Source organism: Aristolochia californica, unplaced genomic scaffold (assembly GCF_029961685.1).
Source record: "Aristolochia californica isolate CCGP_79_NKW_82.1479 unplaced genomic scaffold, dmAriCali1.0.hap1 SCAF_16, whole genome shotgun sequence".
Taxonomy (NCBI): Eukaryota; Viridiplantae; Streptophyta; class Magnoliopsida; order Piperales; family Aristolochiaceae; genus Aristolochia; species Aristolochia californica.
In genome coordinates, this window is record NW_027181837.1 from 20,185,015 (window position 1) to 20,201,197 (window position 16,183).

Here is a 16,183-nt window from a genome sequence, read left to right on the forward strand (position 1 = left end):
TTGGAGGGGCAAATATGTACATTCATCATATCAGAAGTTAATAAGTCCCAACTGTTAATCTCGGTCGTGGTCCCCTGGAAATTAACGACAATCAGTCAAAGGGATGAGGGCCCACCCTTACACGTGTAGCAGCTTTGTTGCATGTAGAGAACAGCTAAAAACTGGATTTGATGAGCCGTTGGCGTCCTCCATGTGAGCCCTTTTTTTGGCGGGTAACCCACAAAGTTAATACTAAAAGCCCTGCAAAAGCTCATTTTTTCGCGCTCTCCCTTGTCATTTTTCTGCAGACAGAATCCGAGACGGAGAAAGATGGAGAACTATTCCTCTCTTGTTTCCTCTTAGGGTTTTGGATAGAGTGGGAATTGGGTTTTGAGAAAGGCTGAAGGTCGGGACTTTGAAGAGTCTCTCTGCGGGGTTGAGAGTGAAGGAGCTGTTCTGGCGGCTGCATTGTCTAGATTGTGGTTGGAGGAGGATGAAATGTTAGTGTGTTGTTGCATATAGAGGCGGACGAAGGGAAACCGAGGTTTATCTTGTCTTCTGGGTTCTACATTTTGTCAGTGTGGAGAATGGATATTTCGTTTTTTGTTTTTTGCTGGAACTGAGGAGCTTGACGGGTAAAGCTTGGGGTTTCCCTGGTCAAGAGTTCCTTTTGTACCCCGCATTTATTGCAGTGGAGCTCAGCATTGGAAACTCTTATTCTCCCCCTCTTCGCGCGGTCGATGCTGTTTGTTGCTGAGGTCACTGTGATACAAAAATGGATATTTTCCGGCAGTAGAAGTGACTCTTCTGCTGTTCCGAAACCGTAAAAAAACGTACAATTTATCGCAAAAAGAGTCGGTTCAATTGTTGAATGTCGGTTTGCTAATGGTGAAAGTTGTTTCCGGCGATTCGGTCCCATGTCATTAGCTGGGCTTCTTCGAGACGTAGTGAGGGTGGCAGGTGGGGAGACCTTAAATAGCAGGAGGTGGTTTGTTTGGAGTAGCAGTTATTCAAAGCTTTGAAGCTCTCTTCATCTTTGTTCTCAAAAAGATGCTCCTATGCTCAGAGCGGATATAGAGACTCAATATCCTCTAGGAGTTGCATCTACTGGTCCGCTTATTTCCTTGGCACTTGAGAGTGCGCCGTTACTTATCAGGTAAAATCTACTGATGTATGATCCAGAACAGGAGAAAGAATAGGCCATACCTTGACTGGAGCGCGGGCTTTGGATCAAGTAAAAAATCCTGTATTTGCGTTTCTCTTGGCCAGATTTTTGTCCGCGTGCGGCTTGCTGTTTCTGCAATAATTTACGTTCTAATTTTCTTCTGAACGCCGATTTACCCCGCTGTGGATTTGCAAGGTTTCATGTTTTTCCGCTCTCCTGAATGAGCTCATTTGAGGCATTTGCGATATCCCACTTGTAGATACCTCAGCTCATCCTTGTTCCCTCTCTCTGTCGACCTTTTTAATAAAATTTTCTTTCTCTTTGACATTTATCCTTGTGGTTAGCAATCCCAATATTCAGCAGGAAATGAAGCTCCTTTGGCTTTCGATTTTATCACTCTTTATCGTTTCTTCTATGGCCCAGCTTCCGCCGCAGGACATTATGGCTCTCCTTGAGTTTAAGAAGGGGATCAAGCAGGATCCAACAGGGTACATTCTCGATTCTTGGAATGATGAGTCCATAGATTTTAATGGATGTCCATCTTCGTGGAATGGAATTGTGTGCAATGGAGCAAATGTAGCTGGAGTTGTCCTTGACAATCTGAATCTCATAGCCGATGCTGATTTAAGTGTCTTTGCCAATCTCACAATGCTTGTAAAACTCTCCATGTCGAACAACTCTATTTCAAGCAAGTTACCTGACAATATCGCTGATTTCAAAAGCCTTAAGTTGTTTGATATCTCCAACAATTTGTTTACTAATACTTTGCCACCGGGGATTGGCATGTTGCGTAGTTTGCAGAACCTTTCTTTATCTGGAAATAACTTTTCTGGTTCAATTCCGAATTCTATCAGTGGACTGACCTCAATCGAATCTCTGGATTTAAGTAGAAATTCCTTTTCTGGTTCCCTGCCTTCATCACTGACAAACCTGAAAACATTGGTGGTTCTGAATCTCTCCTGTAATGGCTTTACTAAGAGAATCCCTTCTGGGTTTGATACACTTCCAAATCTTGAAGTGCTCGATTTACATCAGAATCAGCTGGAAGGTGTTATTGATGAAAAAATTCTGCTTTTTTCAAAAGTAGTTCATGTTGATTTTAGTGGGAATTTATTTAGAAGCTCCAGCTTGCAGAAGCAGAAGTTTTTATTTGGTATTTCTGAGACTATTCAGTATCTGAACCTGAGCAATAATCGGTTCACTGGATCATTGATCAGTGGGGGTGGTCTTTCATCGTTTGGGAACTTAAAGGTGTTGGACCTGAGCTACAATGAGCTATCTGGAGAATTACCTGGATTTGATTATTTCTATGCTTTAGAGGTTTTGAGACTTTCGAATAATAAGTTCTCTGGGTTCATACCAAATGGACTTCTGAAAGGTGATTCTTTGGTGCTGAATGAATTGGATCTTAGTGCCAACAATCTATCAGGTACTCTTTTGCTCTGCTAGCTTTCTAATGGCAATCTCTGCCTGATTTTTCCCTGTCATATTGGGGGAGACCAAATTTAAGTTATGTGAACATACTTCCTGAAATCTGGTTTACTTCTTCTATGCCACCTGTTTCCCCAAATCGCAGACATTTCTTTATCTGCAACTGTGCGTTTCTTAGGTGACTCAGATGATTTTATTTTGAAATGCCTCACTTGTTCCATTTTCAGGGCCGATTAGCATGATCATGTCAACAACCTTGCACAGTCTTAATGTCTCTTCAAATGCCATATCTGGTGATCTCCCATTGCTAATAGGAGGCTGCACAGTTCTAGACCTGTCACGTAATCTGCTCACGGGAAACTTATCTGCAATGGTGAAATGGGGAAACGGTATCGAATACATGGATTTAAGCCAGAATCAGTTGACTGGGTCTCTCCCTGGGTTAACATCTCAGTTTTTACGGTTGAACTATCTGAATCTCTCCTACAATTCTCTATCCAGCTCGCTTCCTACTGTACTTACTCGGTACCCCAAACTCCGTTCTCTTGACCTGAGTTTTAATCATTTTGAAGGTCCTTTGCTGGCAGACTTGCTTAGTTCCTCAACATTGCAGGAGCTCAATCTCAGAAACAATTTACTTACTGGTGGTATTACATTTTCTCTCACATCACCAAACAAAAGTATCCTTCAGGTTCTTGATATTTCCAGGAATCAGCTGAACGGGACAATATCTAATGAGCTCAGCTCATTATCCACCCTGGAGAAACTTGATTTGTCCAGAAATGGTTTCACAGGTCCAGTTCCTCGTTCCCTATCTGGACTTGTCTCACTTATTTCTCTTGACTTTTCAATGAACCACTTCACTGGACCTTTGCTGGAGGATTTGCCTAACAACCTTCAAGCTTTCAATGCTTCATATAATGATCTCTCTGGTGTTGTCCCTTTAAATCTCAGAAAGTTTCCAGACTCTTCATTCCACCCTGGAAATTCAAAACTACAGTTTCCCAACGGCCCCCCTGGGTCTGACAACTCTCCTGCTGGTAGTCCTAACAAAAAAAAGTCCAGAACTGTTATCAAACTAGCTTTAATAATATCATGTGTTGTTGCTGTTGTGATTCTTGTCCTTTTAGCAATTTTTGTACTTTACAAGAGGTTTCCAAGAAAGTCATCTAGGTTAGAAAATGTCTCCAACAAAGACCTGCAAAGAAAAAGCATGCCTGGAGCACCAGGTCCCAAAAGCAGAGATGTTGGAGGTGCTTTGGTCGTATCTGCAGAGGATCTTAGGGGTTCTAGAAAGGGTTCTTCTTCAGAGATTATTAGTGCTGATGAAAAAATGGCTGCAGTTACTGGTTTTTCACCTTCTAAAACAAGTCAGTTCTCATGGTCTCCTGAGTCTGGCGAGTCTTTCACCCAAGAAAATTTGGCAAGGTTGGATGTTCGATCACCAGACAGGTTAGCTGGAGAACTGCATTTCTTGGATGAGACAATTGTAATGACACCTGAGGAGCTTTCTCGTGCACCAGCTGAAGTCTTGGGAAGGAGTAGTCATGGTACTTCATATAAGGCGACACTGGATAATGGGGTCTTGTTGACTGTAAAGTGGTTGAGAGAAGGTGTGGCAAAGCCAAGGAAGGAGTTCTCTAAAGAAGCAAAGAAATTTGCAAACATCAGGCACCCTAATGTGGTGGGTTTGAGAGGGTACTACTGGGGACCTACTCAGCACGAGAAGCTCATCTTGTCAGATTATATCTCTCCTGGAAGTCTTGCCAGTTTTCTATATGGTAACATTTAATTCTCTAGGGTTTATATATGCCCCTTAAAACTATATTACTTACTGACACGTTATACTTCCTTGACTTGGTAGACCCTTTCAACTATCTGTTTTAGTTTGAAGTGTAGATCCATTGCCTGTTTTCTACTGTGACTGTACTGTGACAACCTTCACAAGAGGGAGAATTTTTTTTGCATCTGCACCTTATTTTTGTATCGAAGGAAGTAAACACAGGCTTAACAAAACCTGCACTCTTTCTTATATTATTTTCTTTTGTCAGATCGACCTGGAAGGAAGGGACCTCCATTAACATGGGCACAGCGTCTGAAAATAGCAGTTGATGTTGCTCGAGGCCTCAACTATCTTCATTTTGACCGGGCAGTTCCTCATGGCAACCTGAAAGCAACAAACATCTTATTAGATGGACCTGACCTCAATGCCAGAGTTGCCGATTACTGTCTCCATCGCCTCATGACACAAGCAGGCACAATTGAACAGATCCTTGATGCTGGTGTTCTAGGCTACCGAGCACCAGAGTTGGCAGCTGCAAAGAAACCTTCACCTTCATTCAAATCAGATATTTATGCATTTGGGGTCATATTGTTGGAGCTCATAACAGGTAGATGTGCTGGGGATGTGGTTTCTGGTGATGAAGGTGGGGTTGATTTAACGGACTGGGTGAGACTAAGAGTGGCAGAAGGGCGTGGATCAGATAGCTTTGATCCGGCCATCACAGCAGAAATGGCGAATCCCTCAACTTTAAAGGGAATGAAGGATGTTTTGGGTATAGCTTTGAGATGTATACGCCCTGTTTCTGAGAGGCCAGGGATCAAGTCTGTTTATGAGGATCTTTCCTCCATATGACAGTGAGCTTGTGTTATAGTTTGTCCGCAGTTTACTGATTTGAAATGTTTTATGCTAGAGGTGTCCATTGTAGTGTTTTTTTTTTTTTTTTTTTTTGAGAAAGAAAAACACGAGTTCTTGTGTCACATTCTTCCAATTGACAGTTTTCATTCACATTCGATCATTTTTCTTCTCATCATTTGGCGATAGTGTTGTATTGGATGGATATCGGATAGAACTGATAATAGAAGATGAAAATCCTTGAATATGAGCAGAAGAAAGCATCGAAAGATAAAAGAATTAGCCAAATTCTTCTACAATAATCCTGCTAGTTCAAGGTGGTTCTTTGATATGAAGGTCATGATCAAGTACTCATATTTCCTCACTGTTCTATACATGAATGATCCATCGATCCTGTTTCGGCGTAAAGGAATTTGTCTTCTTCCAAATAGCCCTGTAAATTTTTACAAGGCAAAAAGAAAATAATTTAAATCTGTTCTTGGCCCAAATAATATTTGAGAAACCTCCGAAAACTTCTGGTCTACCATAACCCCTGCAGCATGTGAACTCATTTACCAAATGCAGAAAGCCGGAGCCAATTATGGCAAAAAGCACTATTCCTCCATAACAAGCAGATAAAGCCTCCTGAGTTTCACCGCAATCTCCTTCTGCTGGTTGTTTGAGTAAAAGAGTCAAGAAGCCTGTACATCCATCTATCTAGCATGCCTGCCAATGAAGAGGGGATTATAGTTTAAAAAAACTGCAACATTAATGAAGGTTGGTAGGCGATATCCCAATCATGGATTCCAGAGAGGTGGATTTGCATCAATCCAAATAATCAGCAAATCATGTTAGCATCACTTCATCACTACAAGCATTTGATCACTAGTTTATTGGTCAATGACTGATCAACACAGGTAATTAATGGACCCAATGACTTCATGAAGTGTAGTATTTTGAGAATCTCTGATGCTCAAACATGATTCTGAGGAAAAGAAACGGCTAGAGATACACAGACTTTTTGAGCCAGCAAGGATATAGATAGCCATAAGACAATCAGAAACTTTCAAGCTTTAAGGGTATAACTATTTACCTGTCACGGCAAATGTACCTCCAAGCACTGCACAGAGACGAGTGATGAAGTGCACAAAGCTACGTCGCTCTTCTTTGATTGTCACAGTAATCGGAGAAAGGTCATACAAAAAGTAAACAGCTGTAGAGTGAACAAATGAGGCAATTACTAATAGTCACAGAAGGGCATGAGTTCAACATAACTGTTGAGAAATCAATCGGTGCAAAAACCTGGCCATGTCCGGTCACTGTCATGCATGGGCGTGAAGTATTCAGTAACTGAAAATTGATTTGTTGGCAGAACTTCTTTTGATAGATATCTATATTCGGTTGGTACAATCTACAGGACAGAAAAAACAGATTTCTAAATTTAAAGGGAAAAAAAAGATATAAAATCCCAAGACTACAAAACAACAGAAGCAAATGTAAGAGGCACAATAATGACATGGTCCATGCTTTGTAGTTCTCGTGGATATACACATTCATTGTTCACAAAAACTCAAGATGGCCAAAGGAATTCCCAGAGAAGAAACCAGTTTACTTATCTCAGGCTGAGAACATCCCCAGCTTCTCTTTTTTTCTTTCGAAAAAAAAATCCTGTGAGGTGGGTCACTCAGTCCATCAGATAATAATGACCTTTTTTTTTTTTTTTTTTTGAGGGGGGGGGGGGGGGAGGTGGGGGCCACAAGTTGCTGAATCTATAAGTCAGGGGTTGAAGATGGAAATTATTCTAAGTTTAGAAGTCCTCAATAGACTATTTGTTTACAAAATCTACCCAAAAGGCCTCCGTAGGTCAAACTTCACAACTGTCAAGATCAACCTCTGTAACATAGAGAAGGGGATGAAAGGGGGAGGGCACCTCCTTTTCTAGTCAGAGAAAGAGTTCTCATCCGCGTATGTAAGAACTTTTTTTATGTTTGCACAAAAAAACATTTCTCATTCTCAATAAACATGGATTTCTCCAAATAAAATTCATAGAACTTATATAATACATGGATTTAAAAAATCCAATCCCACTAACCCCCATTAGTTTCTTGCATATCTCTAGAAGCCTCAAATTTACAGTCCATCAGTTCTCTAGTGTTGATAGTTTTTGCTTCTCACCTTGATGTAATACTTGAATGTTCCACTAGCTTCATGCAGAATTCGAGCCGTTCCATCCAGTGGATTATGAATTCCTGGGTACTTAGGCCCAAATGATAAATCATGGATTATGTGACTTACATTCACATGGATTGCTCCTTCAAAAATCTGTTGAAAGAAAAGAAAACCTCAGTGGGCACTTTTAAATTACATCCAATACTATGAATAAGGCTGCACTTTTTAGGTATAAGAGTGAACAAGGCTGCGTTTTTTTAGGTATTAGAGTGAGTAAGGCTGTGTTGTTTTAGTTATAAGAGTAGCCAAAGGACTACAAATGCCCAAATACTGGCCAAACAGCTTCTTCCAGGCTGGTTAGTGCACTTGAAATCTTGCTTGACTTTAAAGAGAAAAGACACCAAAATAACTAACCTGTTGTGCTACAAAAATATTTAAACCGTGAACAGAAATATGGAAGTTCCCTGCCACCCTTTGAACGTCTAACACCCCAAAGACCTACATGAATCAAAAAGTAAGGTTAGAGAAAACAAAAACTAAGGACCACAATGTATCTCAGACACACTAGTGAAGACATTTCCATCTTTGAGACTCAAATGGAAAAGAAATTGAAAGGAAAAATATAAAAGAATATGGAGATTCAAATAAAGGATCTTCCTAGTGCACTGTCCCAAAAGTTGTTTTGACATACCCGGCATCCTTCTCCATTTGCCATAGCTTGCTTTACTTCCTTGATTTTATTTTCAGCATCTTCAGCAAAACTATGTGAATGGGTCTTTTCAGAGGAATCTTCATGGTGAGTTTCACTGTCATCTATTTGAAAGATTTTCAGGATATTAGTGCGTACTAAACAACATCCACATCAAGCATCACAACTACAAGGTCCTCATACCATAGCCAGAAGCATCCATGTGTCAGCCTAATCTATTTTTTGTATAAAAATGAGTTTATGTCCAGCAGAAAACTGGGTGTGTGTTTTTCTATTCTATCTTTTTGAGCTGCAGAGAACTGGATGAAATATAGCATTACTTAAAAAATAGTTCTTCCATGGCAAATAGATTTCTGAGAATTTTCATGTTGATCTTCTCATACAATGGTCCACCAGTATATTTTCATTCAACATCTCTTGGATTAAGCTAAAGCTTTCACTCACTGAGAGAGTAGATCACTTGACTACTGCTTACAGATCCAGAGTACATAAGCTTCAGGCAGCATAGTTTATTTTTCAAAATACATATTCCGATGTTTGAAAACTGAACTATGCACATGTTTGTTCAATAATGACGGGCTTGGGTGGACCACTGAACTAGGTCACAAGAACCTCAACATTTGGAGGAGTTCCCACAGGCAATTACCCAAAAAAAACCTGTGCCCTGGATGATCATGCCACCTAGTTACCCTTAGACAAGTGGACTGTGCAAAAAGTGCTTGTAATACAATCCCTAGTATATGCCATTGGTCACTTGAAACATCTATAAACATTAGTTTTAAACGTAGCAAGAAAAGATTATCAAAATTTCAAATCCTCAAGAACATATATACCGGAATTCATGTATCACATAATATCAAGTACAAGGAGAATGCTTCAATTTCAGTGTAGTTTACAGTGATGTGAGATTTGCAGACACGGCTAAGAGGACCTAAAGCAGCAGATAACAGTTTAGTTGATTAACATAAGTCAGTTGTCGAAGGACAGTACCATGAGCTGCATGTTCTTTTTCTACAAGATCAGTCAAATACTCTGTTCCAATAATGTAACCATCTTTACTCAAGCGCATCTGCACAAAGAACGTGTCAAGTTTCAGAAATATCATACATGAGAACAGTAGTATTCCTTGCCATGAGCTTCGCTCCAGCAGAAAGTAAATGACTATGTAAAAGTAAAATCTAACAAATGAAAGGCAACACCCACATTGCACAATTTTAAGTATAATTTATTCTTCAGAGCCACATCCAAACTATGTTGGGATCAGCTACATGAGTAAGTTTTATCATTGCTACTCCACTGTTAGGCCACCTTTCTTCAAATCTAGCCTCCCATTTCATTCTCCACCTTATCTCCATTAGCTAGTTTATCAACAAATATCAAGAAAATTTTTCTTATGGGTGCACCAGTATGTCAAGGAAGTCTTAAGTGCATGTTTGTTGGTGTGCTCTAAACCAGTCAGTTTTGAAATATCCTCATGAGTTTAAGATAGAAAATGTGCCATCACAAGTGCTTCATTTTGAAAATGCACCATGAGCATAGTAACATGCACAAGCATACTAAAGCCCACCCAAGAAAAAAGTAGCATACCACAAGGATAGAAAATGCGACACTAGAAAAAATGTACCACTTGAAAAAAAAAAAGCATTCCTACGGAAAAATTATGTCATTAGGATAAAATACAGATTACACCATAGTGGTACGTTTTTTCTCTAGAAATGCATTTTTTTCAAAGTAGTGCATTTTTCTCTAGTACAACACTTTCCACTACAGTAACACATTTTCTATCCTTGTGGCATGTTGCTAAACTCTTGCACAATAATTATTCTAGTATTGCATTTTTTCTACCTTAGTAGCACATTTTTAAATGCATTCCTTGAAATAATGCATTTTTTATCCCAGTGAGTCACAATAGCATTTTAAAACATTCATCACCACACACATGTAGGTGTGACATGGCATACTTCCCATGCATGATGGGGGACCCTCATTTCCAGATAGGCAGAAATCAACCCTCCTAAAGGAGGAAGAGAGAAGGGCATCACAACTTCAAAACTTCTGCAACCCAGGCTGCAGAGTGTAACAATAAAAGTTTAACATAAACTGAGCAAAACAAAACATTTCAATACACATTTGAGTCACTAGGACAAGAAATGCACAATTGTGAGTGATACATCTTGAAAATGCACCACTAGCTCAAAAAATGTACTACAAGTTTAGAAAAAACACGACCACCTATCAGCTCGTTTAATCATACTTTTAAGTTAGTATCCTTTTTTTTTCTCAGTTTGGGGTGTTTTGTACTTTCCTTGTGTTTGCCACTGTTTAATTCGAATAGTGTCCACTATCAATTCAGGGGTGAATATTGTCGCAAACTGCTTTTGCAGCTACTGTTGGGGCTTCTGTGGAAGTAAAGAAATAATAAGGTTTTAATGGTTGACAACTGTCTATGGATAGAGTAGTTGAGCGTATTATTTCATTTTTTAATAACGACAAGAAATAAGGAATCCATTGAAGAAGCTCCCTAAGGAGTGAGGAGTACAAGACAATGGCAACAACCATACAAAACAAAAAGCTAAAAAGGGTCAAAGGGGAAGAAAAGACCCCAGAGTAAAATGCTGCCTAGTTGAGCTTATTATTTATTACATACATTTTTGGGTGAGTACGTTTTCAGGAGTTCATCATAAGTACTATTGTGCAAATGCACTGGAATGGCATTGTGGCTTCCTCTAATATACTCGACCTCCCACTTTTGTTTCATGGATTCCCCCTCTTGAAGGGTAGTAGAAATTGAACTTTGATGGGAGTTCAAGAGGAAATCCAAGATCCATCAAAGGTGGGAGTGTTATTAGGGACTGTTCTGGCTAGGTCCTCCAGGTATGCTTTGCACCATTGGGTTGTTGAGATTCAACTGAGGTAGAATTCCGGGCTCTTTTGTTTGGAGTGAAGGTTCTCTGTGGTAAATTTTCAGGCCCTTGGGTGATTGAGGGTATTCTTCAATAAAGGTTTCTTGATTCCATTCTGGAAAACCCTATCCCTGGTGGCTCCATCACGTTTTTTTATGAAATTGTGAGTTGGAGTAGGGAGATACAGATTATGTGGGTTCATTCACCTCTTAGAGCTAATTCCATAGCTGATTTGTTGGCTCATCATGACATGGATCTCCTGGCTTCTCTTGTTGATGACGCTTTGCCTTTTGATGTCCATTGGTTTTACTTTTTTTTTATTATTATTATTGCAGTGAAAGTGGCTTTCCCATTTGCATCTTGTAAATTCTTTCTCTTAATATAGTTCTCACCATTCTAAAAAAAAAAAGAAAAAAGAAAATACACCACAAGGATAGAAAATGCAACATTGGAGGAAAAAACCACTAGAAAAACTTGTGTCATTAGAAAAAAATCACAAGGATAAAATACACATTTATCCTAGTGGTACAGTTTTATCCTAAAGGTGTGTTTTTCTTCGTAGTTGTGCTTTTTTTTTCTAGTATTGCATTTTCAATGCTAGTAGCAGATCTTCTCAAAAAAGAAATTTGAATAATGTTCAGCACATATTACAAAGGAAAAGTAAAAGAAAGTAGTGAAGGCAGTCGTACATAAAATAGTTCAAGTCTTCATCTTAATGGACTTTGACAACTTATCAACTTCTTCTTCGGGGATCAAGTGGTTCAAGATATTAAGTTTAAATTGTGTCCCTTAGCTGATAAGTCAATGGATCACATCTTCGTGATCTATCCATTTGCCTTTGTTGTGGTGACTGCCCCAACTGCAAGGATGGGTTTATTGTTCCTAACTCTTTCCCAGACTTACTTTTACAAATTGTTGGTAGACCACTATCTAAACATGGGAAAGAGTTATGGTCGACATATTTTTATGCATTCACTTGGGCATTGCGGGATAGGGATGGCAGCAGGGAACATGACCCAACCCACCCTGCCCCACCTGAGGCAGGGATGGGTTTTAAAACCTACCCAGTGGGGTGGGGACAGGTCTCGTTGTAAAAAACCTGTCATGGGTGGGTTCAAGGACGGAATGAACCCCCAAAACTGACCCAATCTGGTAAATATGCATATTTTAAGTTTATAATATACCCTCCTATACTATGATATTACATGAAACTTTTTTACATTTAGAATGGGAAGGAGCGGGGATCTAGCAGATTTTGTGGGGACCAAGCTAGGACAGGATTGAATTTTCAACCCCTTCTCACAGGGACGGGGTGGATCGCAGGGTGGGGTAGGGTTTGGACATGTTGCATCCCCACTGTGGGAGGAACAAAAAGGCAGACATTTGAGAACCACTCTGTTCTGTGAGAGGGGTTATTAAACACATGATACATGATACCCATTTTTAGCTTAGTAAATATTCCTCTTTACATAACTAAAAAAGAAAAAATCCTCATTCCAACTGTTTACTGGCACTATTGTTTGAACTCATTGGCGAGAGAGGGTTGTTTTTGTGGGTTCCAGCGCTAGAGTATCCTTTGAGATTGTCTATGAAGGATCTTAAGGGTGTATTCTGTGCCTTTTGAGATTTGTGACTATGTTGAGACAACTCCGGGCATGGCTTTGTGGGTCAAAGATTTACAAGCAAAATTATGATTTGCCGCAGGTAATTAAGGGAGACTTAGCAATAAAAATTGGATGGTTCTTGTCAAGGGGCAGACTTCCTTGGAGATTCTGGCACATTCATGATGAAATCTCTTAGTTAGTCAAGATTTTAAGTTCTCGTACTTAAAGAAGTGCAAATGGTCTAGAAAATAATCTTGCAAGAATGGGTGTTTCTCTTAATTATCCTATTGATTTTGGCTTATTACGTTTTTGGTTTTGCAGCTACTTTTTTCTTGTTGGTTTGAAGTTTCTAAGCTTCTTAGTTTTCTTTTTCTGATTGGCCTGTTGTGTGAGACCTTCATGTAATTATTGTATTTTGTACTCTTTCCCTTCCTCTCTTTGATGAAACTTTCAATATTTTCAAAAAAAAAAAAAAAAAACCTGAATGGGGCTAAATTTTTTACCATGAACTAAATTTCAGGACTAGCAATACTGATATAAATGAAAAGTGTATCTTTGATATGAAAAGAGAGAGAACCAATAGCTGCCAAGATTGTTCATATGATTTTTATCACCAGAAAACGTGATGCACTAAGCAAGGACTGCACGTGAATGCAACCATCATTTACTAAAGTTAGTATCCTTTCCTTTGTTGCTTCTTCCAAAAGAGAAAGGAAGGGAGGAAAAGGAACAGCCAAAATTATATGATTACTTTTTCTAAAAGAAAAGGCAAAGCTATGATAATTGTCTGCTTTGTTCAGAAAGAGTTCAAATTTGACTCCTGTGATTGTCACTCTTTTTCCATGTTAGAAAATCCCAATTCATTTTTTTTCTTTTGGAATACCCAGCCCTCATAAAGCATGAGTTCTCTGACTAGAAAGATTTCACATTATGCCAAGCTAATAAATTTCACTCTGAGAAACTATTTCTTGCTTACTTAAGTTGATACACTACTGAACACCACAAAGCATTACTAAGAGCAAGGTGCCTGAGACTAAAATAGTATGCTACACCTATATTTGTAAACTGCAGGCCGAACAAGAATCTTATTTTGTTTTTTCAAATGGAGAACCAGGATTCTTACTTTCCATATGTTTGTGTCCAGATCCACCTCGTGTTTCCCAGACATATCGATGGCATCTACACTTACAACTGCAAAGCATGCACAAAGTTATTCCCTGAAAATATTTCACAAGGCACAGGCAAATGAATATTTAGATATACAGAATGAAAAGCATGGAATTCAGAAACCATGAAATGCTTACCTTCACATGGTAACGAAGGAAATGTCATATTTATATGGATTGGAAGGGTTTCCCCACGCTTGAGATCTACAGACATCTATGCAAGATACATATGAATATGGTAAGTGATGAAAATAATTGACAAGGTTCTAGGTACCCACCCTCACTGAGGTACAGCCAATCTAAGCAAATGAGAAAATCATGATACAAGAAAATGATACTAGAAAAATAGAGAGAAGAGAAAGAAAGAGAGAGAGTAACCTGATGTACTGTATATGTTGTCAGATAATACTGGAGCTCATGCACAAACAAAGTGGCCATAATGGCTAGACCAATTATAGACACTACACAAACAGAGAAACACCAAAATTATTTCAAATCATTTTGTTAAAAAGAGCATAAAAATAACATATTAGCAAGGAACAATCAATTATTTTGGGGAATCAAAGACCAAAAAAAATTGAATATTGTGCCAAAGCATTCATTGAATTTAGCTTTGAAAGTAATTTATGTTAACAACAAGTATTCATATTATCAAGCAAATTATAAGTAACCTTAATTATAATAAGATTTAATAAGATGCAATAAGAAAAAAACAGAATAGAGTATGTTCTACCTATGGCTGTAAAAATGTACAGCTGATTTTCTCCTTGAATGCATGTGAAAAGAGATGAAAATTGGGATACAGATGACTCAATTTCCCCTCTAATGACTCAGCAGTTTCTTATAAACTTCCTTATCAATTCATAGAACGAAAGCAACAAGCGCTTACCAACTGCTCCAGACTGAGTCTTTTGCAACAAGTGCTCTTCTGCACGAGGAAATGCATCAAAATTCTTCAACATTTGTAGTTTCACACCCATTTCTGCTTCAAACTTGAGGGAATCGTTGCAGTTAGAGATAACAAAAAAAAAATGACAGATAGTTATAAAGCAGCATAGATCGCATACCAACAACAAACAAAGTAATACCTACAATTTTTAATACCGATACCAAACATTTTTAATAAAGCAGACAAGTTGACAGTAAATACTGAATTGAACATAATATTTATAAAATTTCCCGAACCCTACTACTCTCTGGGAACCCTCATTGAATCATAACAACTTACTTTGACTTTGACTCTTTTTCTGGTAGTATTTATTTAAAACTACATTGGAGCCCAATGGATATAAGCAATAAGACAAGATAAAAAGAAGAAGAAAAAAAAACCCTTCAACCAATAAGTTTCAAAACTTGACTTAAAGAATGGAAACATAACGAAGTAAGGATATAGCCAACAGGCCAGATTAATGTGGAGGCTCATCCAATTCATGTCTAAAACCCACAACGCCACCCCAATGGGCTGGAAACACGATGCTATGAAGAGCAACAAAGCCGTGTCTTCTCAAAGTTCTGAGCAAACGGTTCCCAGACACCTCTAAGAAAAATGACTAACTTACTCAACATCTCCATCTCTTCCAGTCCAAAACACGTGGCCATCAGACTCAAAGATCAAAAGTGCCACATTCCAATCCGAAAATCAAAACTTTTAGCGTTACAACTGTAGATGTACCGGTTAGCTAAACATATCCAAAAACATCCAAAGAGAAAAATAACGTTAACATTTAAACCTTTTTTTTTATCTTTTTCCTTTTCGGGCCAGAACAATCAAATGTCTTCACTATACGATTCAAAACAAAGACTAAAATCGTGTACCCATAAAATAACTCAATCATGTGAAAAAAAAAAAAAATTACTCAGTGATTTGTAATTGCAGAAGAAACTAAAACAAGATCGTCGGCCTTCCTACCATCCATAACCAAACCAGAAAAACAGAAATTGAAATCACCTAAGCGAACGACCTAAGATGCCTGGTGCGAACAACCAACAAAGGGATTACCTGAAACCAGCTCGCTCACCGTTCGAAAAATTCGTCGCTGCCAGAACCACCGGCGCGCGCGCGAGAGAGAGAGAAGAATAAACGGGCGTTCTTTGATGCACGAACGCGTTTCGAGAGTAGATGATTTATCGTGGGCCCGCTACCATTGAAGTCGAGGTTCATCGGCTTAAATCCAATGGTCATCAGCACAGGCGTTACGAGTAACAACTGATATATCTCAGATTTTGAAGAAGACATTACCCGCTTCATATATGTACACTGTGTAGCATGTAATAGACCTTTTGTGCACTATAATATAGTGTGTGGAAATAAAAACTAGGTCAAAAGTTTTAATTCTATTAATTTATTTAATAATATAAAAGCATAAGTCTGCGAATTTTTATATTAAAGAATGTAAAATATAAAAGCATAAGTGTGCGAATTAAAACTTTTGAACCTTCTAAA

General features: G+C 38.7%; 2 protein-coding genes across 3 annotated transcripts; one reads left to right on the top strand and one right to left on the bottom strand.

Annotated features, from left to right (window-relative positions):
- The first annotated feature begins 280 nt into the window (after nucleotides 1-280).
- Nucleotides 281-5,367, top strand: LOC137952803 (LRR receptor-like serine/threonine-protein kinase GHR1). The gene is made up of 3 exons (XM_068799872.1): nucleotides 281-2,573; nucleotides 2,803-4,356; nucleotides 4,627-5,367. The coding sequence occupies exons 1-3, from the start codon at nucleotides 1,511-1,513 to the stop codon at nucleotides 5,208-5,210; spliced, it is 3,201 nt and encodes a 1,066-aa protein (XP_068655973.1). The 5' UTR covers nucleotides 281-1,510; the 3' UTR covers nucleotides 5,211-5,367.
- A 108-nt stretch (nucleotides 5,368-5,475) lies between these two features.
- Nucleotides 5,476-15,940, bottom strand: LOC137952804 (uncharacterized). 2 transcript variants are annotated; one of them, XM_068799875.1, is made up of 12 exons: nucleotides 15,740-15,940; nucleotides 14,630-14,722; nucleotides 14,119-14,201; nucleotides 13,879-13,954; nucleotides 13,698-13,765; nucleotides 9,058-9,136; nucleotides 8,050-8,171; nucleotides 7,773-7,856; nucleotides 7,365-7,511; nucleotides 6,492-6,600; nucleotides 6,283-6,402; nucleotides 5,476-5,915 (listed from the first exon to the last, which is right to left on the bottom strand). In XM_068799875.1, exons 2-12 carry the CDS (start codon nucleotides 14,718-14,720, stop codon nucleotides 5,842-5,844), a joined length of 1,053 nt encoding a protein of 350 aa, XP_068655976.1. In that variant the 5' UTR covers nucleotides 14,721-14,722; nucleotides 15,740-15,940; the 3' UTR covers nucleotides 5,476-5,841. The 2 variants fall into 2 exon arrangements, with proteins under 2 accessions (XP_068655976.1, XP_068655974.1); XM_068799873.1 differs by having other exon boundaries at nucleotides 14,630-14,732.
- Nucleotides 15,941-16,183: the final 243 nt, after the last annotated feature.